General features: G+C 37.5%; 1 protein-coding gene across 2 annotated transcripts; it reads right to left on the bottom strand.

The window, feature by feature from the left end:
- Positions 1-441: 441 nt before the first annotated feature.
- LOC128694282 (uncharacterized) lies at positions 442-21,856 on the bottom strand. 2 transcript variants are annotated; one of them, XM_053784347.2, is made up of 7 exons: positions 21,797-21,856; positions 19,312-19,474; positions 18,153-18,341; positions 17,891-18,008; positions 14,013-14,344; positions 13,148-13,264; positions 442-12,894 (listed from the first exon to the last, which is right to left on the bottom strand). In XM_053784347.2, exons 2-7 carry the CDS (start codon positions 19,465-19,467, stop codon positions 12,127-12,129), a joined length of 1,680 nt encoding a protein of 559 aa, XP_053640322.2. In that variant the 5' UTR covers positions 19,468-19,474; positions 21,797-21,856; the 3' UTR covers positions 442-12,126. The 2 variants fall into 2 exon arrangements, with proteins under 2 accessions (XP_053640322.2, XP_053640320.2); XM_053784345.2 differs by having other exon boundaries at positions 21,752-21,814.
- Positions 21,857-27,859: the final 6,003 nt, after the last annotated feature.

Here is a 27,859-nt window from a genome sequence, read left to right as displayed (position 1 = left end):
ACCATACGAATGTAAAACCATTATGATAACATGATATCCTAGTTCCCACTGACAATTGTAAAGACCTCCACACAATAGCTGTGAACATTCTTTATTCTTGAATAGTAAAATTATGACTGCATGAACTAAAACCTAAAAACCAACGCTGAATGTCAGATTGCTCCAAAATACTGACTATTCAAGCATTTTGAAGTTGTTGGGAGTACAGTATTATAAAATATTCTGGGAAAGGGACACCCCTGTAGGAGATTGTCATACCTATCATAGAAACTAGAGAGCACACTCCCAATTAATATTGCTTACAAAGTCTAAATACATCAACTTCATTTGCTGGTGAAGGGTTCTTAATCCAAGGAATTAACATTGCCCCCCCCCCCACCTTTCAGAAGCTGCATGATCCCTATGGGTTTAACACTGCCTCATGAATATAATAATTTGCAATAATTTTGAGTATGAAATGTGTTAGCCCTAATCCTGCATGGTGAAGTGTTACCTGAAATAATACGTACTCCCTATATATAAACATAAACGCATGAAATGTATCATGAAGAAACTCATCAAGAGGCACTGTACAAATATATATATTGTGAAATTTTTCTATGGGAAATCAAATCTTATGACTGACAAGGTGATTCACAACTAAATAAGAGACATTCTTCATGCACATAAATTTGTACAGTACATAGTATAAGGAAAGTTCTTGGGTTATGATGACAGTTTCATCAGCAGCTCACAAAAATGACTAGGAAGAGTTGGGGCCAGAATCTAAAATTCAACCCTGGCAACTACAAATACAAAAGTGCTATAATTTATAGATAAATTCAGTTTCAGTAAATAAAATAGAACATTTAAAATGGAAATACAAGCCTGTTCTAGTTTTACATCTTTCAGTTTCCATTCAAAAAATTTTTTTTTTCATGAAGCACCAATATCCAAGGCTGCAAAGACAACATTTACACAAAAGCAAAAGAATAGCCATACCAAACAAATCTTTACAATCCACTTATAAGATAAACCTTCCACAACGAAATACATATACTACTGTACTTTTATACCCTCTTCTCATAACAACAATGAACTAACTACTCTAACTATAATAACAATGCACTAGCTACTCTCATTAGATGTAAAACAATTATGAATATAAAAGTCATTAACAATGATACAATCATGAAAGCACTGCATAGTACCTAGTGAAATAGTTTCAAGGACAAAATTGACCACAAGTCACTATCAGTCTAGATTCTTAAGATTCAACTGGAATTTCATTGCTAAAATATAGTAGACTACTACACTTCAATGTTAATACATTAACTTAAAATTTTTTATTATTTTTATTATTATCACACTGGCCGATTCCCACCAAGGCAGGGTGGCCCGAAAAAGAAAAACTTTCACCATCATTCACTCCATCACTGTCTTGCCAGAAGGGTGCTTTACACTACAGTTTTTAAACTGCAACATTAACACCCCTCCTTCAGAGTGCAGGCACTGTACTTCCCATCTCCAGGACTCAAGTCCGGCCTGCCGGTTTCCCTGAACCCCTTCATAAATGTTACTTTGCTCACACTCCAACAGCACGTCAAGTATTAAAAACCATTTGTCTCCATTCACTCCTATCAAACACGCTCATGCATACCTGCTGGAAGTCCAAGCCCCTCGCACACAAAACCTCCTTTACCCCCTCTCTCCAACCTTTCCTAGGCCGACCCCTACCCCGCCTTCCTTCCACTACAGACTGATACACTCTTGAAGTCATTCTGTTTCGCTCCATTCTCTCTACATGTCCGAACCACCTCAACAACCCTTCCTCAGCCCTCTGGACAACAGTTTTGGTAATCCCGCACCTCCTCCTAACTTCCAAACTACGAATTCTCTGCATTATATTCACACCACACATTGCCCTCAGACATGACATCTCCACTGCCATAATGTTTTACATGTCATACTAAAAGCACATACAGGACGGCCATCACTAATCAGCAATCAGTTATCCGGTTCCATCAGTAATCCAGCACTAATTTTGCCCAGCATAATTTCAAATTTCATCATTATACTGACTCAAATTTCATCATTATACTAACTCAGAAATTGTGCAGATGGTTGTAAATCCACAGCAGCAACCCAGTGGAGGAGAAAGCAGTGATGAAAATGAGGAAGATGTAGCAGAGTCTCTCTCTATTGATAGGTTAATTAAGTGTATTCTAACCTAACCACTCTGTAATTTGACAAACTCACTAATCTGGCACACTACAATTCCCAATGATGCACAATTAGTGATGGCTGACCTATACTATAATAAATACAAATTTAAAATAAATATTACTCTTTACTAAACATTTTTATGTACAGTACTTTGTATATTAAATGTCTTACAAGAGCAGCTACTTGAATTTTAGCAATGCCAGTTTAAGGCAATATCTTAACAGTGCTCATTAATACAACATTACGTGCTTGAATTATACTATGTATTAAAAATCTTTAAACTACATATTGCATTTAGGCACACTAAACACTTAAGGTATAAGTACACCTAGAAAACAGGCACCTTAGGTCCAATTAATGTCTTCCTAGCTCAGAAATTCTGTGGAATAGAGAGATGAAATTTTAGAGGATTAAACTCTTAAAACATATACATGCTTTCCACAACATAACTGCCAGTACATATCTATGTTATAGGAGTAAATGTATCTTAGGCAAGAAATACTGATACGTACGCATTACATGCTGCAAAAGCACCAAAAATGGAACAAGTCCAAAATGCTGCTAAATATTGTCTGTGCATGCATACTAAAACACACACAATAACATCTAGACCAAGAATAACTTAGCCTATTACTTTTGGAAGTGCCACCATTAAAACTTATTGGACTGTCAGACAATTATTTTCTCTCTCTACCCTCATCAGCTAGAACACACTGATTACACACTGTGATTCTAAACTATGTCATTTAACAAGTTTGTCATTAGAAGAAATGGTTGCAGACAAAGCTGTAGGATTAGGTAGAACACTGGGATACACACCAGGAATGCACTCTTGCTTTTCTACATTACCTCTTCAAAGATGTGCACCAGAGTAATGGGTTTGCCCAAGATCCCTTATCTAAAGTTCACCTGTTGGAAATTCCATCTTTTATATGAGGATTTCATTTATATGTTCTGGTGTACCATGAGTATATCATAAAGAATGAAGATGGGAGAATTTTCACAACTCTTTTAAAAATTTCTTCAAAGGGGGTGCCTTGATCCCCCCCCCCAAAAAATCTAATTACATACCTCTCATTTCCCAGGTGCTGTGTGACCCTATGGATTTAGTGCTTCTCCATGAATATAATAACAATAATTTTTTTTTTTTTTCAACAAGTCGGCCGTCTCCCACCGAGGCAGGGTGACCCAAAAAAGAAAGAAAATCCCCAAAAAGAAAGTGCTTTCATCATCATTCAACACTTTCACCACACTCACATATTATCACTGTTTTTGTAGAGGTGCTCAGAATACAACAGTTTAGAAGCATATACGTATAAAGATACACAACATATCCCTCCAAACTACCAATATCCCAAACCCCTCCTTTAAAGTGCAGGCATTGTACTTCCCATTTACAGGACTCAAGTCCGACTATATGAAAATAACCGGTTTCCCTGAATCCCTTCACTAAATATTACCCTGCTCACACTCCAACAGATCGTCAGGTTCCAAGTACCATTCGTCTCCATTCACTCCTATCTAACACGCTCACGCACGCTTGCTGGAAGTCCAAGCCCCTCTCTCCAACCCTTTCGAGGACGACCCCTACCTCGCCTTCCTTCCCCTATAGATTTATATGCTTTCCATGTCATTCTACTTTGAACCATTCTCTCTAAATGACCAAACCACCTCAACAACCCCTCTTCTGCCCTGACTAATACTTTTATTAACTCCACACCTTTTCCTAATTTCCACACTCCGAATTTTCTGCATATTTACACCACACATTGCCCTTAGACAGGACATCTCCACTGCCTCCAACTGTCTCCTCGCTGCTGCATTTACCACCCAAGCTTCACACCCATATAAGAGTGTTGGTACTACTATACTTTCATACATTCCCTTCTTTGCCTCCATAGATAATGTTTTTTGACTCCACATATACCTCAATGCACCACTCACCTTTTTTCCCTCATCAATTCTATGATTAACCTCGTAAGACACATATGCAACAGTTAGACAACTTTATTCCGAAACGTTTCGCCTACACAGTAGGCTTCTTCAGTCGAATACAGAAAGTAGGCAGGAACAGTAGAGATGTGAAGACGATGTAATCAGTCCATCACCCTTAAAGTCGTAGAATTTGAGGTTGTCAGTCCCTCAGCCTGGAGAAGTTCAGTTCCATAGTCAGGAACTATCTGAAGAACAAGCGACAGTGCGGAGACTTAAACTTTAAGGGTGATGGACTGATTACATCGTCTTCACATCTCTACTGTTCCTGCCTACTTTCTGTATTCGACTGAAGAAGCCTACTGTGTAGGCGAAACGTTTCGGAATAAAGTTGTCTAACTGTTGCATATGTGTCTTACCTAACAACTTGTCGGTATTGTATACCATTTTGATGTTCATGATTAACCTCATCCTTCATAAATCCATCTGCCGACACGTCAACTCCGAAGTATCTGAAAACATTCACTTCTTCCATACTCCTCCTCCCCAATTTGATATCCAATTTTTCTTTATCTAAACCATTTGATACCCTAATCACCTTACTCTTTTCTATGTTCACTTTCAACTTTCTACCTTTACACACCTTCCCAAACTCATCCACTAACCTTTGCAATTTTTCTTTAGAATCTCCCATAAGCAGTATCATCAGCAAAAAGTAACTGTGTTAATTCCCATTTTGAATTTGATTCCCCATAATTTAATCCCACCCCTTTCCCGAACACCCTAGCATTTACTTCTTTTACAACCCCATCTATAAATATATTAAACAACCATGGTGACATAACACATCCCTGTCTAAGACCTACTTTTACCGGGAAGTAGTCTCCCTCTCTTCTACACACCCTAACCTGAGCCTCACTATCCTCATAAAAACACTTTACAGCATTTAGTAACTTACCACCTATTCCATATACTTGCAACATCTGCCACATTGCTCCTCTATCCACTCTATCATATGCCTTTTCTAAATCCATAAATGCAATAAAAACTTCCCTACCTTTATCTAAATACTGTTCACATATATGCTTCAATGTAAACACTTGATCTACACATCCCCTACCCACTCTGAATCCTCCTTGCTCATCCGCAATCCTACATTCTGTCTTACCTCTAATTCTTTCAATTATAACCCTACTGTACACTTTTCCTCGTATACTCAATAAACTTATTCCTCTATAATTTTTACAATCTCTTTTGTCCCCTTTCCCTTTATATAAAGGGACTATACATGCTCTCTGCCAATCCCTAGGTACCTTCCCCTCTTTCACACATTTATTAAACAAAAGTACCAACCACTCCAACACTATATCCCCCCCTGCTTTTAACATTTCTGTCATGATCCCATCAGTTCCAGCTGCTTTACCCCCTTTCATTCTACGTAATGCCTCACGTACCTCCCCCACACTTACATTCTGCTCTTCTTCACTCCTAAAAGATGGTATACCTCCCTGACCAGTGCATGAAATTACTGCCTCCCTTTCTTCCTTAACATTTAAAAGTTCCTCAAAATATTCTCGCCATCTACCTAATACCTCCATCTCCCCATCTACTAACTCCCCTACTCTGTTCTTAACTGACAAATCCATACTTTCCCTAGGCTTTCTTAACTTGTTTAACTCACTCCAAAATTTTTTCTTATTTTCATTAAAATTTCTTGACAGTGCCTCTCCCACTCTATCATCTGCTCTCCTTTTGCACTCTCTCACCACTCTCTTCACCTTTCTTTTACTCTCCATATACTCTGCTCTTCTTATAACACTTCTGCTTTGTAAAAACCTCTCATAAGCTAACTTTTTCTCTTTTATCACACCCTTTACTTCATCATTCCACCAATCACTCCTCTTTCCTCCTGCCCTTCTATAACCACAAACTTCTGCCCCACATTCTAATACTGCATTTTTAAAACTATTCCAACCCTCTTCGACCCCCCACTACTCATCTTTGCACTAGCCCACCTTTCTGCCAATAGTCGCTTATATCTCACCCGAACTTCCTCCTCCCTTAGTTTATACACTTTCACCTCCCTCTTACTTCTTGTTGCCACCTTCCTCTTTTCTCATCTACCTCTTACTCTAACTGTAGCTACAACTAAATAATGATCTGATATATCAGTTGCCCCTCTATAAACATGTACATCCTGGAGCCTACCCATCAACCTTTTATCCACCAATACATAATCTAACAAACTACTTTCATTACGTGCTACATCATACCTTGTATATTTATTTATCCTCTTTTTCATAAAATATGTATTACTTATTACCAAATCTCTTTCTACACATAGCTCAATTAAAGGCTCCCTATTTACATTTACCCCTGGCACCCCAAATTTACCTACTACTCCCTCCATAACATTTTTACCCACTTTAGCATTGAAATCCCCAACCACCATTACTCTCACACTTGATTCAAAACAGCCCACGCATTCACTCAACATTTCCCAAAATCTCTCTCTCTCCTCTACACTTCTCTCTTCTCCAGGTGCATACACGCTTACTATAACCCACTTTTCACATCAAATCTTTATTTTACTCCACATAATCCTTGAATTAATACATTTATAGTCCCTCTTTTCCTGCCATAGCTTATCCTTCAACATTATTGCTACTCCTTCTTTAGCTCTAACTCTATTTGAAACCCCTGACCTAATCCCATTTATATAAATAATTATCCTTGAGCAGATTTCCCATCCAATCCTTTCCCCTATATTTTATGATTTGGCAAATACCTTTCCTAATATTTTAAAATACAGTACTGTAGTTATACATTAAGTCCCTTTTGACAATGAAGCTGTAGTGGCTGACCAAGCTATCAGACCATATAATTACTTGTACCTGGTTACTAGCAACCTATACATGTGAAACTAAATACTTCTGAACACATGAGGCACTGTGCAGCAACACAGAATAAGTGTCACCACAACCAAAATCTAGTGAACGAGTTCATTCCTTAATGTTTTGTTTGTTTGTGGGAATGAGTAGACATTGTCTTCTGCATTTACAAATTAGAACCCCCAAAATAAAGTATAGTAATTTGAGCTTCATAGAGCTGATCTTCCCCCACACCTATGCTTTTCTCCATCATTTGAATTTGACACTTTTTCTTTTCTGCTGCAAAATGCCTCATGTATACAAATTCAAAACAATTAGTACTAATAACTTATCTAATCAGTATTACTAAAAGATGACACAAATCGTATAATTTCCACTCACTCAAAACATGCAATAAAATATTCAATGACTCGCATCAACCTTTGCCATGCTGAAAATTGGCATATTATTCTTGAGGATTCTCACAGATTCCAGAAAACTCTGTCTTACTGAGCTACTCATTATCTATCAAATAACTAGACAAAATCCTAAATCAACACTCAATTTAATAAAAATGATCAGTGAATTCCCTGCATATATTCTAAATGTCAGATTCCTATAACTTGTGTGTCTTACTGAACTGCAGACATGACAACTACTCAACTAACCCACAATGAAATACCAATCCATTCTGGGCAATGAGAAAGTCATTTGTTAGAAAGAAGAGAAAGCTAGATGTCAGGTCAGATGAAAAACAGCAAGGAGAAAGCCAGAGGAAGGTCAGAGAGAGGTGTTACTAAACATCCTGAACTATACACTTCCAGATTCATTCAGAATTTATGAATATTCAAATATATTTGTGGAAAGCAAAGAAGTTCAAAGAATTTACGTTTGCCATGTGTAAACATCACTACTGTAGCTACTTTCTTGGTGGTTTTCACAAATACTTAAAAAATTATCCTTCAAGCCAGTGAGTCGAAAAAAATTCCAAGATATTGGTTACCAAATAATTCGTATACTGCACTGTATTGCACTTTACATAGCTGGTTACTGATTCACACATGCAAGATAAAATTTCACGAAGATATTGACAATAGATAAATGCCCGTATTCAAGATGTGTGAAAAGGTTCAACGTGAGCTAGCCTGCATATTAAAAATGACTTGGTAATAAACAGGAAAACCAGCACAAGAAATATAGTGCCTGCAATGCTCAAAACATGTACGTACACTAAAGAAACCATACCCCCGGCCGGGATTGAACCCGCGGTCATAGAGTCTCTTGAGTCATGTACACTAAAGGACAGCAATACCAATAATGCTAAATTGTTAAGTATCAAACCAAGCATTAGAGGCAGCATTTTTTACAAGCTTTTGTTATCTAAAGAATACTAAAAAAGTATTTTTCATACCAAAAATTATCCAACAATAAGCCTATCAAAATAAAAAAAATATTGGCACATTAATAAAAAATAAGAAAACATGTCAAGTAACAAGTATAGTTTTATTAGGACTCCCCTAATCAAAGTAGATGAGAATAAATCTTCAAAGAAACTAGATGCCTATTCATTACTTACAAAGGTATAGAAACTAACACAAGTTTGATATATTAATTAACATTTCAGAAAAAACTACTTAATGAAATATTTTTATTTCCCAATGTTGAAGAAATTTAATGTTTATATAAATATTCTTATTGGACAATTATTATATTTCACTTGAAAAAATGTGGTTTCCAGGAAGAAACAAGCAGGTGTTGTTTAAAGTAACTTAGACCTGCAGTAGTTACCTGGTAGTCTGGTATTCAACAGGAATGATTGCTGTACCATAAAAAAAAAAAAAAAAAAAAAAAAAAAAAAAAAAAAAAAAAAAAAAAAAACAATACTTGCCTTTAAAGCATCCTAAAAATTATGCAACACAAATAGGAAATTTTTTTTCCAATACAAATAAGGTTAGCCCTATAAAAAGTGTTCATATTATCGACACGTACCAAGCAAATATGCACTAGTGTATTTTAATAATTTTAAGGTTCAATACAATATGCCATATTTCAGAATTACTGTATTAAATATAATGGATACTGTAGTAAAAATTCATAATAAATGAATGCAACAAATCAATGGAGTGATGAGCCTGATACTGATGGCCTGATGATTGTGAGGTTGGCAGAGTACAGAACTGACATGCTCACAGTTGTCAGACTGTCAATTCAATACTTGGAACTGCAATTAATAATGAATATGTATTGTGAGCTATGCTAAGTAAGTGCCCAATAAGGCTAAAATACAACAATTGTATGTTTCATCACTATCACATGTTTTTTCGGTGGATCATTTTTTAGAGGCACTGACATATACTAAGAATCCTATGTGATAACGCTTGGCACTATCATAACCTCTGCCTCTTCAACTCCTTGATTTGCTACAAAAGAACATTCAGTGACTAACCTGATGTTCACAAAATCTGTAGAGATTGTTACAAAAATAAAACTGAAATAGGCCTTGAGCTAAATGGTGCATAACATAACATGACAGAAGAGAGATTGCATTATTTTATTTATCTATAAAATTTGGGAATCTCTTGGATGAATAGCCCATTTAAAATTTTCCATGCCAGGTTTATAAATATTTCGCCTGACAGTAGAGCATATGCTGTACTGTCAAATAATTTCATTTGACAGTGCAGCATATACCATACTTTAAATTGGACGATATTATGCTAATATCGCACACAAGTTACAAGGAAAAATTGTATAGTTTTTACTTCAAAGTAAACAATTAGAATAAAATAATCTACATATTGGAAAGCATATACATGTACTGTTTGGTTTTTCGGAAATACAAATATAGTCATCTTTAGAATTATATTGAAGACAGGTTATATATAAAATTCATGCTTTTGCATAGAGGCTCTACTTGTATTACTTTCCTAAGATTTAAAACTTTCAGAAGTGATATAAACACTGCTGTGCACACTTAATGTGGGGGTAGACCAAGCCAATGCACTTGTGATGCAGCTTACCCCCACTTTATTGTATACTTATAAAATATACTCCCAGCCTTTATTACAATTGCATTGATGTACAGCATTGACTTACTGTATTTATTATAAATACTGAATACTGTATTTGAAATATTGCATACTGTATACTCAAACACAGATCATGTATACGAGACTAATTCTGGGTAATACTGCATTTTCAAGATGAGATCCATATACAGTGTATAGTAATCCCTGCATATATTTTTTTTAGTGGGAACTGGGGTGGAAATGAAAGCCAGTCACTAACCCAGCTAGTGTGTGGTCCTTAGCCCCAGACAACAACATGCAAGACTCTCATATCACAGCTATTTTCTAAATTATCACATTTTTGCTTTTTTCTGACTGTGGTATCATAAATGCCATAATCCTCTTGGAAGCCATAATAAGAAAGGGATACAGAAAAGTGAGAAGTCCATAAACATTTCTTATTAGTAATGGATTGGAGTTCATCCCAACATGCTGGTCATTAGCTCACTGAAGATTACAGGCCAGCCACTAAAATTACTGTGACTGTGTGTACGGTATCAACAATATTATTTTATTTGCAGAAACTGCTAAGCCCACGTGGATCATTCCATGCTTATAGTATATGCAATATTCAAAACATTCTGTTCCAGTAAATGTACTTTACTTGTAAATGTACGATTACCATAAAAATTCACCACATATAATCCCACATGCAGGAGGTAAACATAAACATCATGTATATAACTTGAATGTTCCGAGATAGCCAAGCTGCCAAGGCAAGTACACAATTCCAAAATTATGAATGTGTAATACAATGTTCACAACATTTTGTATTAATAAATGGTCAGTATACTACTTGTAAATGTATGAACATATCTGCTCTATAGGTTATTTATCTTGTTTCCTCTTAAGTACAGTATATGTTTCTGATGTTTGTTAAAAGAGTTCCAGGGAACATCTTCGTCACAGCCCAGTCTCAGACCAAGCCTGATCAAAAATCACTTAATAAATCTGGCAATATAAACAAACCAAAAAGGAGCATGCAAATCTCACATAGACTGAAAATCTAACATGGAGTAGAAAACAACTGTGCATTTTCGACTCAAGAGGCCCTCTTCAGTAAATGATGCAGGTCTCAGAATCCAAAATTTATACAGATCCTTTGTACACAGTTTTTGATTTCTTATCTATGTGAGATTTAGCTGTTCAGTGCTTACTGTTTATAACATATAACAGACCAAAATACAGTTGATATCCATTAGCGGGGAAAGCACCTCAAAAAATATTGTTTAATTCTTATTCATGTTTGGAAACAAATTTTACAGTACAGTGTAATGTTGAAAATATTGTTGAAGAAATATTAAAGAAAAAATAAAAATTTTGAGAAATTTGGCTGAATGCTCCTTGAAGTGAGAACAATGAAGTAGTAATGACAACTGCAAATTAAAGCATAGATTATAAAAACATGGATAAAGAACAGAAACTATTAGTTGGTATAAACAAAGGAGAAGCGGTCACATTTTGGGCAAATGAAATGTAAATTAATAAGATACGAAATTTTTGCTGAATAAATGCAGAAATATAAAAAAAAAAAAATGGTAATCATGAGCACAAATTTTTCTACTACAAAATACTGTATACGTAAATACTTCGGTCAATGTCATACTACTTATGAGTGAAACAAATTTGTAATGTTATCTATAAATGCTGTACTCTAAATTGTGTTTGAAATAGCTCCATTTTATGTTCCCTAGAAGGATGGAACAGTATGAAAACAAAAAAATCCATTCAATGCTGAAAGAAATATTAAAATTAAAGTCAATAAAGCCCTTCAAAAAATTTGCAAATATTAAGCCATTTATCAGAAAATGTTAATGTACATTTCCTATTTAAATATCTAAGATACCACATTTTACTAAACAGTTAAATCAACTCATTACTTCAAAATACCAGTCTTAGCCTAGTTATAAAAACATGGTCCCAAATGAGCTTAAGTCACACAGTACTTATCAAGGGACTCCAGAAATTTGGAGATAGTAACACTTTGGTCGAGGCCACTTATGCTAACATACAACATCCGTATTTATCTAAGAATACAAATGTTCATCTTATTAATTCTTCTTTTCTAGCAGCTCTGTAGTTTTTGAGTCCATAACCCTATCTTCTCCCACTGACAGGAGAGTATTCTCTTTGTTGTCAGCTGCAAGAGCTTGCTTGTCCCCTATGGTCTGCCTATCCTTATCTGAAGCTTTCATATCTGATGAGCTCTCATGTGGCAACTTAGCAAAATTCAACTGACTGGGGTGTGTTTTTCCCTCAGATAAATTTGATGCAATCTGGTCACTTATCAATGCATTTCTAATCTGCCGAGAAACAGAGCTTCTATAGCTGCTGTGGCTACGTGTTTCTGACCTCCCAGCTATATGACTAGCTTGTGATAAAGATATGTCAGATGGACATGAAGACGGCTGGTGAGACTGTGGCGACTGTGAATGCGACCTCGATGAAGGCTGATGAGGACGAGGTGAAGGCGGAAGCTGATGAGACAATGGCAGATGAGAATCTAGTTGGTATGTTCGTGTTGCCTGTTGGAACATTTGATATGAAGTGGCTTGTCGTATATGAGGTGAAGGAATGGTACGAGTTGCTCTAAGTATAGATCTTTGAGGGTGACGGCCAGTCATTGTTTGAGGGCTAAGTCGACCCCCAGTTAACCTGCCACTAGCTGTCTCGCTATTTACTAAGTTATCCCCTCCTCCTTCTGTACTTCCAATACTGCCACCAATTAAATCACCTTCAATATCCCAAAGTCCAGATGCACGAGCATCACTCACTTCCCGCAAGATTGCCTCTTGTTGGTCCTGGATTTGCAGCAACTCCTGAAAAAGTTTACCTTTCATTAGAAAAATAGACTAAATGTATATTCAACGTTTAGTGTTCTACTCCTTCCTGTCTCTATATTATGTCTTTCTCCCTGAAGACAAATTTAGATTTATTATACAGAACTTTTCAAGTAGTAGTTATGTTTCATCTCAAGAAGGCCAGTGGTTGATGTAGTGCTAGATATCCCTAGATAACCAAATAGAGAAGATACATTTCCCAGTAAATTAACAAAAGTAAGACATTTCTTACAGCAGTCAGAGTAGTTATAACATTGCCTTGCTGTTGCAGCTGCTGCTGAAGCCTTTCCCTAGTGAGTCTTTCCTCTTCTAGCTGCAACCACAGCTCTCGGCAGGTGTTCACCACCATCTGCAAAACCTCTTATTATGTACCTGATGGTATGCATTGATAATATTGCATACTGATATATGCATGGGGAAGCAATAAACTCGTAAGGACCACACAGCTATTGGGAATAGGAGAGGGAGAAGAATAATCAAGCTTGATATGTAGAGGGCAACTTAAATCCCCTGAATCAAGAGCCTTTAACCATCACAAAGGTAATCCCCATTAAGAAATAATTATGCATAAAACTACTCTTTTCATATAGAAAAATAAAAATAGGTGCTTACAATGAACCACTGCAGCTTAAGCAGACACCCTACTCTTAATATCCTTTTATATGAAACACAAAATATAATAAGCATACTACAGTTTCACAAGGGAATACAGTCTGCTAATAAGCACCTCAATCTGAGATAAAAAAATAAACAGTAATCATCTTTTTCTGTTATTGTCTCCATGTGGGTTTGCTTGTTCCATCGTTATTCAGTATAGATTCCTAAAGGTAGATGCAGTGACATCTGAACTATCGTATCTGCGCACCTCTGCAAAAATAGTGACTATGTGTAAATGGTGGTGAAAGTGTTCCTTTCTTTATTGGGTCACCCTGCCTCGGTGGGAGATGGCCAGTGCGTTGAAAAAAAATGCATATACAGTGCTATACTATAAATAAAATGTAATATAGAATTTTAAAATATTTAATATTGTAATAAAAATATAATAATAATAATAATAATAATAATAATAATAATAATGAACCAAGATGTATACAAACTGTTATTGTATGGTCTAGGCTGGTTCTTGTTGCTGCTCCTTGAATAGTGTCAAATTGCTTATGTACATCCTTGGCTGACCTTGATGGTGTTGTCTTATGCTTTGGCCTTTCTTCTGGGAATTCCTTTTGTTTTAACTCCTTCAAAGTACTAATGGAAGCATTTGCACTATCCTCTCGATTCTGTGTCAAATATCTTTCATCTTTAGTGTCTACTGCTGAGGTTCTGATCTCATTGCTTTTAGAACTGTCAACATCTTCATGCAGAGATGTTTTCATGGAGCCATTATTTTGTTTTGCATCTTCTTCACTGAACCTTATATCCTCCTCTCTATCTGAAAATATAGTCCAAACATAAGTCAAATAACAGTAGATTTTCCAGGCGTATCTGCAGTTTATCCATCTTTACTAATTCTTTAATATTCCCTAATTTTTTTTTTTTATCACACTGGCCAATTCCCACCAAGGCAGGGTGGCCTGAAAAAGAAAAACTTTCACCATCATTCACTCCATCACTGTCTTGCCAGAAGGGTGCTTTACACTACAGTTTTTAAACTGCAACATTAACACCCCTCCTTCAGAGTGCAGGCACTGTACTTCCCATCTCCAGGACTCAAGTCCGGCCTGCCGGTTTCCCTGAATCCCTTCATAAATGTTACTTTGCTCACACTCCAACAGCACGTCAAGTATTAAAAACCATTTGTCTCCATTCACTCCTATCAAACACTCACGCATGCCTGCTGGAAGTCCAAGCCCCTCGCACACAAAACCTCCTTTACCCCCTCCCTCCAACCTTTCCTAGGCCGACCCCTACCCCGCCTTCCTTCCACTACAGACTGATACACTCTTGAAGTCATTCTGTTTCGCTCCATTCTCTCTACATGTCCGAACCACCTCAACAACCCTTCCTCAGCCCTCTGGACAACAGTTTTGGTAATCCTGCACCTCCTCTTAACTTCCAAACTACGAATTCTCTGCATTATATTCACACCACACATTGCCCTCAGACATGACATCTCCACTGCCTCCAGCCTTCTCCTCGCTGCAACATTCATCACCCACGCTTCACACCCATATAAGAGCGTTGGTAAAACTATACTCTCATACATTCCCCTCTTTGCCTCCAAGGACAAAGTTCTTTGTCTCCACAGACTCCTAAGTGCACCACTCACTCTTTTTCCCTCATCAATTCTATGATTCACCTCATCTTTCATAGACCCATCCGCTGACACGTCCACTCCCAAATATCTGAATACGTTCACCTCCTCCATACTCTCTCCCTCCAATCTGATATCCAATCTTTCATCACCTAATCTTTTTGTTATCCTCATAACCTTACTCTTTCCTGTATTCACCTTTAATTTTCTTCTTTTGCACACCCTACCAAATTCATCCACCAATCTCTGCAACTTCTCTTCAGAATCTCCCAAGAGCACAGTGTCATCAGCAAAGAGCAGCTGTGACAACTCCCACTTTGTGTGTGATTCTTTATCTTTTAACTCCACGCCTCTTGCCTCCCACTATCTCTATATATGCTACACACCATTCTATCCATATCTCCCAATAACCCTATACACACTACTCCCTAATCTATACAAACATTCAATTAATTCTTTACATCTGACTCGCTATCCCTACATCCAAATAACTCTATACATAACACTCCTGTAATCTATCTATACTTCCCATTAATGCTATACATACAATTCCTCAATCTACAAATACTCTCCCCCAAGAGCTGTAACTAAACCTTACAGAATTACAAAGTAAAATGAAGCATCTGCAAGATAAGTGGAGATGTTACAGTTTGGTGGATCATTATAATTGTGATGTCTGAACTCTGCTGAAAAGACAGCCCCAGGAAGTGAGTGATGGCCAATGAGTTTTCCTTCTTTGGGTCTCCTGTCCTTGGTGTCAAATGGCTGATGTACTAATAAAAATTCAGGTATTAGAACCTTAATAAATGCTATCAATTAAATTCCTAAATTAAAAAGAAGTTCACAACATTCTCTTGTGAATTTGATCTAGGAAACCCTAAAAAAAAATTGTAAGGATTTAAAACTATATTTTAAGACATGCAAAAGCTCACGGACACAACACAATAAATATACAGCTAACATGCCTAGTGTACAGTTCAACCTACTTAGGAATACTAAACATATAAAGGTGTTCAAATTATCAAAGACTTATCAACATCACCAAGAGCTTGTGAAATGAAGATTAAATCAAAAAAGTTTCTTAAAGAATACTGTTTAGCTCCATTACATGTTTCTAAACTGAGTTATGTCCATTATTAAAACACCAAGTAAAATAACTCATTTCCCTCAATGTGTTTCTTAGCTCTAACTGTATCTACTACTATAGGTATAATTCATACTACACCTTTACCTAATTTTAAACTGCAGTATATCAGGCTATAAAAAAAAATTTGGCAGTTTGGAGGGATATGTTGTGTATCTTTATATGTGTATGCTTCTAAACTGTTGTATCCTGAGCACCTCTGCAAAAATAGTGATAATGTGTGAGTGTGGTGAAAGTGTTGAATGATGATGAAAGTATTTTCTTTTTGGGGATTTTCTTTCTTTTTTGGGTCACCCTGCCTCGGTGGGAGACGGCCGATTTGTTGAAAAAAAAAAAAAAAAAATTGTACCTGAAGCTTTTAACACATTAGCCAATTCCCACCAAGGAAGGGCAATGCAAAAATGAAAAATATACTTATCATCGTTCATTCCCTATATGATAAAACAGCCTAAGTTTTTATAATGTTTGGTCCCTTGACAGAAACAGTTATAACTATTCTTACACTGTTGTATGCGTCTTTTCATCCACATGTCAACTCAATCCTCTTTCACTTACTCATTCCCTAGTTCTCTTTGCAGACAAACATGAACATCACACTTAAAATCATGTACCAAAGCCAAGCATCCCCACCCATCCTTCAAACTGAAAGCACCATGTTTCCTACCTGAATTTAAGTCTTTCTAACCAGTTTTTCCTGAGTGGAATCCTTTGTAGAAGTTGTATCAGGTATATCTAATAATAATACATCCCTAAGCTAATTTATAAAAAAATTTTAATGGTTCATTTCCTGATAAATTGTATGGCACCTTTAATTAATCCACAAATCAACTTAATCCACAAATTAAGTAAGCAGACTTATACAGTACACTGCTCCATGGGAAAATGGAACAGAATTCTTCCTCTGTAAGCCATGCGTGTCATAAGAGGAGACTAAAATGCCAGGAGCAAGGGGCTAGTACAGTAACCCCTTCTGTATAAATTACTAAATTTAAATAGAGAAACTTCCATTTTTCTTTTTAGGTCACCCTGCCTCGGTGGGATATGGCCAGTTATTGAAAGAAGAATTATATACTGTTACTAATTAATGTTATCATTACTATCTATTTCCACATTTACCAGATCTGGAACACAAATTTTAATCTAGTCCACTGAATTTCACTTACTATTATGTAAGCCCCAGTTTTAAACTAACAGTATGTAGTATTTTTAACTAAATTCACTATCTTTTGTTTCATCTAATAACTAGTCAATAAGTTTCTAATTTGTGTATTGTACAAAACTATGTATACCATGTAATCACTGCATTATGTAATCAACACATACAGTTCCTTAATTTACAGCCTTACCAAAAATGCTCTACTGTACATACAAAAGTTTTTTAAAATGTAGTTACAATAAGTCTACCTACCTATTTACTTAAGTGTGAAAACCCTAAAACAACATATTAAATTACTCTTTAAATATCTTCAAGACTTCATGTTGGTTTAAATATATGGAGCATCTATATTAGGCCACCATTTAAGGAATCAAGTCCCTTGAAGGAGCAAAACAGGCCCATTAACAGACAGAAAAATACAAACCAGGTTTTCTTTGTTGCTGGGGAGTTTTTAAATCTGGTGTAGAAAGTGTGTCTGGGTGTCGTACTCTCTGTGAAGCCATTAAAGTTGCATTGGATTGAGCCAGTAATGAATCAACACTCTGGAAAACAAAAATCAGCACCTTAAGAAACATTTCCATGAATCCTGTACCAAATTATATTAGGCAAATGATTAATTAACTAACTTTGCTGAATTCTAAGCAACTGATTTATTCTTATGTATTTTATTTGTATATCAAACCTACTTGTTGTCTAGCAGCCTGCAGTCTGGCAGCTAGAGAGGGTGGCAAGTTTGGACTACAGGAACCTGTCCGTCGGCTTTGCTCCAACAGTTGCGCTCTTGCTATAACTTTATTAGATGACTGACGAGCTGCAAGTTTCCGTGCTAACTCAGCAGGAGTCAATCTCATGGAAGCCAAGTCATGTACTGTATCCTGAAAAAAAATATTTTTACAATAATAATGTTACTAGGCAAAGGGGTTCATGTGTCAGGGATAAAATAGAGAGTTCTGAAAGTAAGTAAAATGGCAAAGGGAGGAATTAAAAGTATAAAAAAGAAGAAGAAGAAAAAAAAGGGTGGTCAACATCTGAAATGTCATCCACACACCACTGAGAAAATATTTTTGCCTTTAGCTTGTAGTGAATGGTGAATATATTTATTGTAGGAAGTCTGAGTAAATGAATAATGGGTCTAAATGGAAACCACTGCATTAGTGAAATGCTGTAAAGTGAAGCCCTTCTGTATCTTTGTTATTCCATGTGTATATCTGACCTGAGTAAACACTTGATGAAAAAAAAAAAATTGGAACCTACCTGAATGATCAAAAACTTCTTTCCCAATGCCTTCAAAATATTGTCAGAAAACATCTCCTGAATCTCATGTAATTGTTTATATATAGATTAACAATCATAAAGGGTCACTGTATATTCATCAACAAAAGTAATATTGCCAATTATGAACAGACTTGGAAGCCTGTTAGTAAGGACTTAAAAATTTTCATTACTTTCAGTACACAGTTACCTTTACTTTGAATGTTTCTTAATACTGTACTGTATAACAGTATTTGTTCTTGTATCACAATACAGTATTTTGTTTCCAATTTAGGATGCCTGGTCTGAGATTTAGCTATGGGGATAATGATCACTGGAATGATTAACAGATAGTATAATGGACAACAGATATACACTGTACTAGACCATCAACTGGGAGGCATGGTCTTGAACCATGCTGTAAAAGTGAGATTCCCTGGAACAACTAACAGATAAATACCAGTATAACAGATACTGCATATACTAAGCCTTCAACAGGAAGGCTTGCCTTGGGGCCAGAGTGGCAATTAACAAATAAGGCTCACCTTAGTCACCCATGGAAGCATTAGTATTCATAAATTATATCAAACTTACATCCCAAACTGGTCTATTAGGTCTGAACTTGTGTGAAGGTGACCCTGAATGGTGCATCCTTCTAGGAGACTGAGTATCCCCTTCCCTCAGACCCAAACCCAGACCATCACTGTTCCATCTTTGGCGGCTTCGTGGCCACGAATGGTCCTGCTCCATCACAAATCTGCAGGACCCACAAAAATTTTAATCAATTTAAAAAAATGTATACTATATAAGTCTGCTTTGACCAATTATATATTGAGACCACTGTTTTCCTCAAATGGTCAATATGCATCAAAAAAATTCTTTTAAACATAACTCATTACCAATTTTAATATATGTACATGCTACATATCTAAATTTTGATTCTGTTCAAACCTGATAACCAGTTTCCAATGCAGGATGGGTGACCATGGTAGATTTTCATTTAATTTTATGAACATTACACATCATTGCACAATCATGACAACTTCATTTTCATCTCTAGATGATTATCATTATACTTATGAGGAAGCACTAAACCCATAGAGGGGAATGAGGAATGGGAGGCAATCAAGTCTGATCCAAGGAAGTAAAGGATAACTTCAATTTCCTGGATCAAGAGCCCTTCATTGTCATCAAGGCACTTCCCTTAAGTATCCTATGTTATGTTATCATATAACTTACACACAGTGTTAGTCGACTGGTGTGGGTCACATCCTAGGGGATAAGATGAACCTAAGTTGCCTGAAATGCTCTGTATAACCAGGGGCCTTCTATAGAGTATGTCACTGATGTCAGCTAGGTCTATATAAGTTGCACCATGTATTTGCAGAAATAAATATTATTATTATTATAAAAAATTTTTTTACACACGTTGAAGCCACACGTTATGGGCACATTATTTTATTTTAATTATTTGGAAGTGCAGTAAAAATTACTGATAATTATCACTGAAACTCTGTCATTGTTATATATTTTACAATAAGATAAGGAGAGAGAGATAAGATTTCCTTTGGATATTTAACCCCAGAGAGTTAGCCATCCAGGATAACCCAAGAAAGTCAGTGCATCATCAAGGACTGTCATATTTCCATTGGAGGTCCTCAATCTTGTCCCTCAAGATGCGACCCATACCAGTCGACTAACACCCAGGTACCTATTCGCTGCTAGGTGAACAGGACAACAGGTGTAAGGAAACGCGTTGAAATGTTTCTACCACACCGGGAATCAAACCCGAGCCCTCCGTGTGTGAAGCGAGAGCTTTGCCAGCCAGGCCACAGCCTACATACAGTACAGAATAGGTAATCACTTCTTACGTAAATCGTTATTTTGGAATATATAAGGAAAACAGATACTGTACATTCACTTTAGTGTCACAGCACACCAAGGTGTGAATATAAAGAAAGAGACATATCTAACAATGCTGTTTTCACATTAGGTTAGATAACCTAATGTAACAATGTAATCTAACCTAAACTAAATACAACATAACTTAACCTAACTGACCCTAACCTAGGTTTACTGCTCAAATTAAAATTTGCACAAAAATGCTGTATTTACTTATTCCATAATGTACACAGGTTCTATGTACTGAAAAAAATGTAAACTAATCTCCGAGTTCCACAGAGTAGTTGTTGGTAACTGTATCCAGAAGCACTAAACCCTAAGGGATCATATTGTCTGGAAATTAAGCTTCAACTCCCTGGATCAGGAGCCCTTCACTTGTGTCAAGACACCTTCCTTAAAGGATAAATTTACTTTAGGATAACCCAGTAAAGTCAATGTTATATTATTATTTGTGTATTAGACACGGTGATTTCCATTGGTGTTCCTAATTATCAGTAAATTACAATTATCATCGCCAATATACAAATTTCATATATAAACTGTAACTAATGTTACTGGCACATATGTTTATGGTATATTGTGTGTATCTGGCCTATTATTATTATAATCGGGGAAAGCGCTAAACCCATAGGATTATACAGCGCCTGTGGGGGAGGGGGATGAGGAAGGTATTCAGGCTTAATTCGGGGAACTGGAGCACAGATCAAATTCCCTAGATCAAGAGCCCCTCACCAGCACCAAGGAACCTTCCTTGAGGGGGTATCTGGCCTAGCATTACCTAATAAACTCAAGATGAACTTATACATGTGTATGGGCGACAGAAATAAACGGAATGGAATATGTGAGTTTCACAAAATACATTGACCGCTGAAAGTCATTTTAAAAACCGTCACCCTGGTTGTAATTCAAGGTCACAAGAACCCACCAAACCTTCGTTAACATTATCAGTCAGGTAGCAGCTCTAAACCCGCACGGGGTCATGCAACACCAGGGGGGAAGAAGAGACTTAACCATTCCTGTTCCACGGGGAAAACAGGTCACCTCCACTTCCTAGGATCAAACAGCCCCTGACTAGCATATAGCCACCCCCTTCCCTCCCCGAAATGAAGATATAACATCAATATATCCTCACTAAACAGGAGTATGCTGGAAGAAGACAGGTATAACCAACACACACCAATATAATCAATGTCTCACTGCTGCTTAAATGTTGCGCGAGCAGTCAACTCAGGCGCTATATTCTTAACTTCTCAAACTATATATACAATACTCTCTACAACTGAAACTATATATACAATACTCTCTACAACTGAAAATGTAATAACCCTGTTTCTTTATCTTTAGTTGAGAAAATATACGTTAATACATTTTTTTTTTAAATACACCGGCTGCTTCCCACTGAGGCAGGTGACCCTGAAGAGAATACAAAATTACAATTCCAAATATTTACTCCTCTGCATGGTATGATCAGACCCTCCTGATCCACCATGAAGCCTGGTCTCAGACCGGGCCGCGGGGGCGTTGACCCCCGGAGCACCCTCCATGTATACAATGTGAGATTTACATGGTATAAGATATTGTCAGGCACAAAAAAGCCACTAATATGTCTGAGTATTTCAGCCAGACTAATCCTAATGATTACAGACTACTTAAAACTAGACATAGAACTTACATTTGAATTATGTATTGTTTGAATTATTACAAAAAGAGAGGTAGCAAAAAAAATATAATTAATAAGATTTATAATAAAGGGATAGAAAAATTATTACAATTAGTATAATTTACAATATTACAACAGTACAATTTTTAACTGTGTATTAATATTTAGTGGTAAGTTAACTGGGATTTCCTGTTCCTCATCCTCTATGTATCATGTCTAAATAATAATAAATAAATAAATAAATAAATAAATAAACCACAGCACCGTGTCCTTTATTGATGACTCCAGAATTTGCATGACAGTGTCATCCATTGAAGACACTTCAAATCTCCAAGAGACATTAACCATGTCTTTAAATGGGCCTCAGAAAACAATATAAAGGTTATTAATGAAGACAACTTTCAATTACTCCGATATTATGGAAAACTCAAGGAATAAAAACGGGATCATAGTATAAAACAAATTCCAACCACGCAATAGAGCAAAAAAAAAAAAAGAACTAATGTGAAGGACCTGGGAGTGATAATGTCAGACAATCTCACTTTCAAAGATTACAACAGTGTATCTACCACATCTGCTAGGAAAATGACGGGATGGATAATGAGAACCTTCAAAACTAGAGATGCCAGGTCAATGATGATTCTTTTCAAATCGCGTGTTCTCTCTAGGCTGGTAACCTTCTGTACACTAATGGCCCCTTTCAAGGTAGGCGAAATTGCAGACCTGAAGAATGTGCATTATTATTATAATCAAAACTAAGCACTAAACCCACCAGGGTCATACAGGTGGACAATATTCAGAGAACTTTCACTGCATAAGTACAATAAAGCACCTCAATTACTGGGAATGGATGAATTCCCTTGACCTGTACTTCTTGGAACACAGGCAAGACAGATACATGATAGTAAACACTTGGAAAATCCTAGAGGGACTAGTCCAAAATCTGCGCACAGAAATCAATTCATACAAACGCAAAAGACTCTTCAGGCAGTGCAACATCTCATTGAGTACACTAAGAGACAACACAATAAGCGTCTGGGGGCCCAAGATTGTTTAACTGCCTCTCATCATACATAAGGGGAATTACCAATAGACCACTGGATGTCTTCAAGAGGGAGGCTGCCCCCGGGCCCCTTTCTGCTAGTGCACCTTGTTCCGACCCTACCTCGTTATTTGACCACTCTTCGGACATTTCTCATGCCCCTGTACCTCCTGTTGGTGCCATTTTGTCACCCGTTACAGGTACTGGGGTTCTGCTTGACTTATTTGATACATCTGACAGCACTTCTTTGACCATGCTTCCGGCTTCTCATTCTACGGTGATGCGCTTTTCGGATTGCCCGCTCGTCCCACATAGGACCAACTCCGGTCCCACACCTAAACGCCGAAAACCATTACCTGATTTATTTATTTATTTATTTGAACATGATACGGAGAAGTACAAAGGAATACAGTTATTAAAGTGCAACATGCCAAAGCCCCTTGTATGCAGAGCATTATGGGCAGGCTTAAAATTAACTTAAGATTAACTAAGCAATGATATATTCAGTGGTAAAAACATTATTGAAAACAGATAACAATTTAGCACAAATGAGTATTACAAAGACAGGTCATATGGTCATTTACTGTGTTGCTGTGCATTCAGTAGAATGGAGTATTCTGTTAGGTAATGTAATTAAAAAATAACGAAGTTTGATTGGGTCACAGGTTAGACATTTATGAGATACAATAATGAGGAACATTTATGAGATACAATTTATGAGATACAATTATTCAGTATTTATTTAGTTGTGGGTAAGTGATTTTTGAGAAGAGACTTGAATTTATAAACAGTGTTTCTTTTATATTCACAGGTAATGAATTCCAGATTTTAGGGCCTTTTATGTGCATTGAGTTTTTGCATAGCGTGAGATGGACTCGAGGAACATCAAAGAGTAATCTGTGCCTTGTCCTATGGTCATGTGTTCTGTTGAGGTTGGTAAGGAGACGTTTGAGGGGAGGGTTTATATCAGAGTTAAGTGTTCTATGTATGTAGTAGGTGCAGTAACAAGTATGGATGTTTTGTATGGTGAGTACCTGGAGTTTACCTGGAGAGAGTTCCTGGGGTCAACGCCCCCGCGGCCCGGTCTGTGACCAGGCCTCCTGGTGGATCAGAGCCTGATCAACCAGGCTGTTACTGCTGGCAGCACGCAAACCAACGTACGAGCCACAGCCCGGCTGGTCAGGAACCGACTTTAGGTGCTTGTCCAGTGCCAGCTTGAAGACTGCCAGGGGTCTGTTGGTAATCCCCCTTATGGTTGGTAAGGAGACGTTTGAGGGGAGGGTTTATATTCTAGTTAAGTGTTCTATGTATGTAGTAGGTACAATAATAAGTATGGACGTTTTGTATGGTGAGTATGTTTAGAGTTTTGAATGTTGGTGGAGTGTGCTGCCTGTAGTGGGAATTTATCATTCTGACTGCAGCCTTTTGTTGGGTAATTAGTGGTCTGAGATGTTTTATTGTTGTTGAGCCCCATGCACAAATTCCATAGGTGAGATAGGGGTAAATAAGTGAGTGATATAGGGCCAGGAGGGCTGGCTGTGGAACATAGTACCGTATCTTCGGTTGTATGCCTACGGTCTTGAAAATCTGTTGTATATGTGTTTGAAATTTGAGTCTATTATCAAGGCGGATTCCTAAGAATTTTCCCTCTGTGAGTTTTGTGATAGGTGATCCGTTTATCATTATGTTAAGAGGGACATCCATAGCTCTGTTACTAAACTGAATGAAGTAGGTTTTGTCAATGTTTAGAGTGAGTTTGTTAGTCCTCATCCAGGTAGATATTTTCTGTAATTCGGTATTTACAGTATTGGCTAGCCTGACTGGGCTCGGGTGAGAGAAGATGTATATAGTGTCATATGCAAATAGTGTGGGTTTGAGTAGTTCCGATGCATTTGGTAGGTCATTTATGTATATGAGAAAGAGAAGAGGGCCTAGGACACTTCCCTGTGGGACACCAACTGTAATTGGCTGTGCGGAAGAGTTTGCCCCATTTGTGTACACATATTGGCTTCTGTTGCTGAGGTATGACTTTAGGTAGTTGAAGTAGTGCCCTCTTATACCATAGTGCGACAATTTTATGTGGAGCAAGTCATGGCCAACTGTATGAAAAGCTTTACGTAAGTCAATGAAGATCCCCAGTGGGACTTCTTTGTTCTCTATTGCAGTGTATATATGTTCTAGCATGTGTATAATAGCATCATTAGTATTTTTATTAGGCCTGAACCCAAATTGACAGGGGTTGAGTATGTTGTGGGAGATGAGGTAGGAATAGATTCGCTTATGAATTAATTTTTCGAAGATTTTGGAGAGAGGATGTAAGTTGGATATTGGCCTATAGTTATTCAAGTCTGTTTGGTCTCCTCCTTTAGGGATCGGGGTTACCCTTGCTATTTTGAGAACTGTAGGGAAGGTAGAGGATTCAATGGATTTGCTGAAGAGTGTTGCAATGATTGGTGATAGCACTTGTGACGCTTTTTTGTATATAAAGGGTGGTAAGGTATTTAAATTTCCTGTCTTGTTTTTTATTGTGTTAATTATTGTGTTAATAATGAGGGAGACTTCAGTTGGGTTAGTTGGAGCTAGGAACAGTGTGTTCGGGTAGTTGCCAGTGAGGTAGTCATTGGGTGGGGTATCTGAGCTTGGGATTTTATTGGCAAGGTTTTTTCCTATAGTGGAGAAGAAATCATTGAGTCTGTTTGCTGTTTCAGTTGGTGGGAGTTGGGGTTTATCTGGTTTTGTTAATTCAATTTCGCGATATCTTTTTTGTTCCTAGAATTTCTGATAGGGATTTCCAGGTCTTTTTTATATCACCTCGTAAGCTGGATAATCTGTTCTCATAATACAATTTTTAGCCCTTCTTATCAGGCTGGTTAGGACTGACGAGTAACGTTTTGTTTGGTCTCTGGTTATGTGACCCATTCTGTACTGTTTTTCGTATAGGTGCTTCGTATTTATGGATTTGAGGATGCTGGGTGTTAGCCAGGGACTGTTCGGTCTCTTAGCTGTCATCTGTTTAGTTTTTTTAGGGTAGTGCTTGTTATAAAGGTATTGGGTCTTTTTTAGAAAATTATTAATACATTCGTCAATATCTGTATAGATTTCTAGCTCAGTGTGCCAGTCCTTCTCTTCCTTCTCATTATGCCCAGAAAAGACCAGCACGACACTTCCTCCCCTTACACGCTATGTTTCAAAATACACAATGCATTAAGTTTTTTACTTTGTGACCGACTTCTCCTGACTATCTTTCTGATCATAGTAGTAGCAAGGCGCTCCTACGCCATGTTGGTCGATATTTATCCTTTCATGCTCTCAAGAGCGGTGCACGCATCGTCACGGTACAGAATGCTAGCCAAGCTCACGATCTTTCTCTCCTTACAACCATAGATGCTATTCTTGTAACTATTGAAAACATTCTCTCAATTCTTGTCGTGGTATTCTCATTCTACCTCATACCATTGTCCAACAGAATTTCCAGACATGTGCTAATGACATTCTTGAACAACTTGAGCTCCAAGACCTCCCAATCCTCAAAGTAGACACTTATGTCCTCCCTGCCCATAGACGGAGACAATACCCTTGCAATGTATCTCGCTTAACTTTTGACTGCCGTGAGCTTCCGTTCTTGGTTTCTATTGCGGGTCACTGTTTACAAGTTCGATAGGCGATCCCTACACCACAACAGTGTAGAAACTGCTGGTGTTTTGGTCATCCAGCAAAATATTTCAGGTCCATGGCCGAATGCCCAGTCTGTGGTGCCGATGACCATACCAATACTCCTCGTAGTCTACCTCACTCTGGCCTTAATTGTCATGAGGCTCACCCATCTTACCTTCGCCGTTGCCAAGTTTACTTAATGAGCGAGAAATCCGTTGTCTCAGAGGCAGAAGGCTCTCCTAATGCTATGGCAGTCTCCCATCTACGCCTCCAGGGAAGATTTCCCTGTATTTCTTATTCTTGAGTTACTAAACGACCCCCACCTCTGGGGTCCCAACTTCTGCAGCCTCCTCTGTGGTCACCCATGTGGAAATTTATTCTGTCCCTAAAGTTCCACAGGACAGATACGGCGTACAAGGATGCCACCCACACCAGTCCACTAACACCCAGGATGCCACCCACACCAGTCCACTAACACCCAGGATGCCACCCACACCAGTCCACTAACACCCAGGATGCCACCCACACCAGTCCACTAACACCCAGGATGTAACCCACACCAGTGCACTAACAGCCAGGATGCCACCCACACCAGTCCACTAACACCCAGGATGTAACCCACACCAGTGCACTAACACCCAGGATGTAACCCACACCAGTGCACTAACACCCAGGATGCCACCCACACCCAGGTACCCATTTTACTGATGGGTGAACATAGACAACAGGTGGAAAGAAACACGCCCGATGTTTCTATCCTCGCTGGGAATCAAACCCAGACCCTCGTCTTGCGAAGCGAGAGCTTTAGCCACCAGAGCCTATAATTCTATTTAGAAACATCGTATAATGATGGTAGTAGGTTGGTATTATTATTATAATCAAGG

This window comes from Cherax quadricarinatus, chromosome 43, assembly GCF_038502225.1.
Source record: "Cherax quadricarinatus isolate ZL_2023a chromosome 43, ASM3850222v1, whole genome shotgun sequence".
Classification (NCBI taxonomy): Eukaryota; Metazoa; Arthropoda; class Malacostraca; order Decapoda; family Parastacidae; genus Cherax; species Cherax quadricarinatus.
Note: the sequence above shows the minus strand (reverse complement) of the source record. Positions and strands in the feature narration are given on the sequence as shown.

Coding starts and splice junctions, on each gene's coding strand:
- LOC128694282 (XM_053784347.2), bottom strand. CDS start 19,467: ATGGAGCAGGACCATTCGTGGCCACGAAGCCGCCAAAGATGGAACAGT. Junction 18,009..18,152: donor TGCAGGCTGCTAGACAACAA/GTAGGTTTGATA, acceptor TTTGTTTTCCAG/AGTGTTGATTCATTACTGGC. Junction 12,895..13,147: donor TTATAACTACTCTGACTGCT/GTAAGAAATGTC, acceptor AAACTTTTTCAG/GAGTTGCTGCAAATCCAGGA.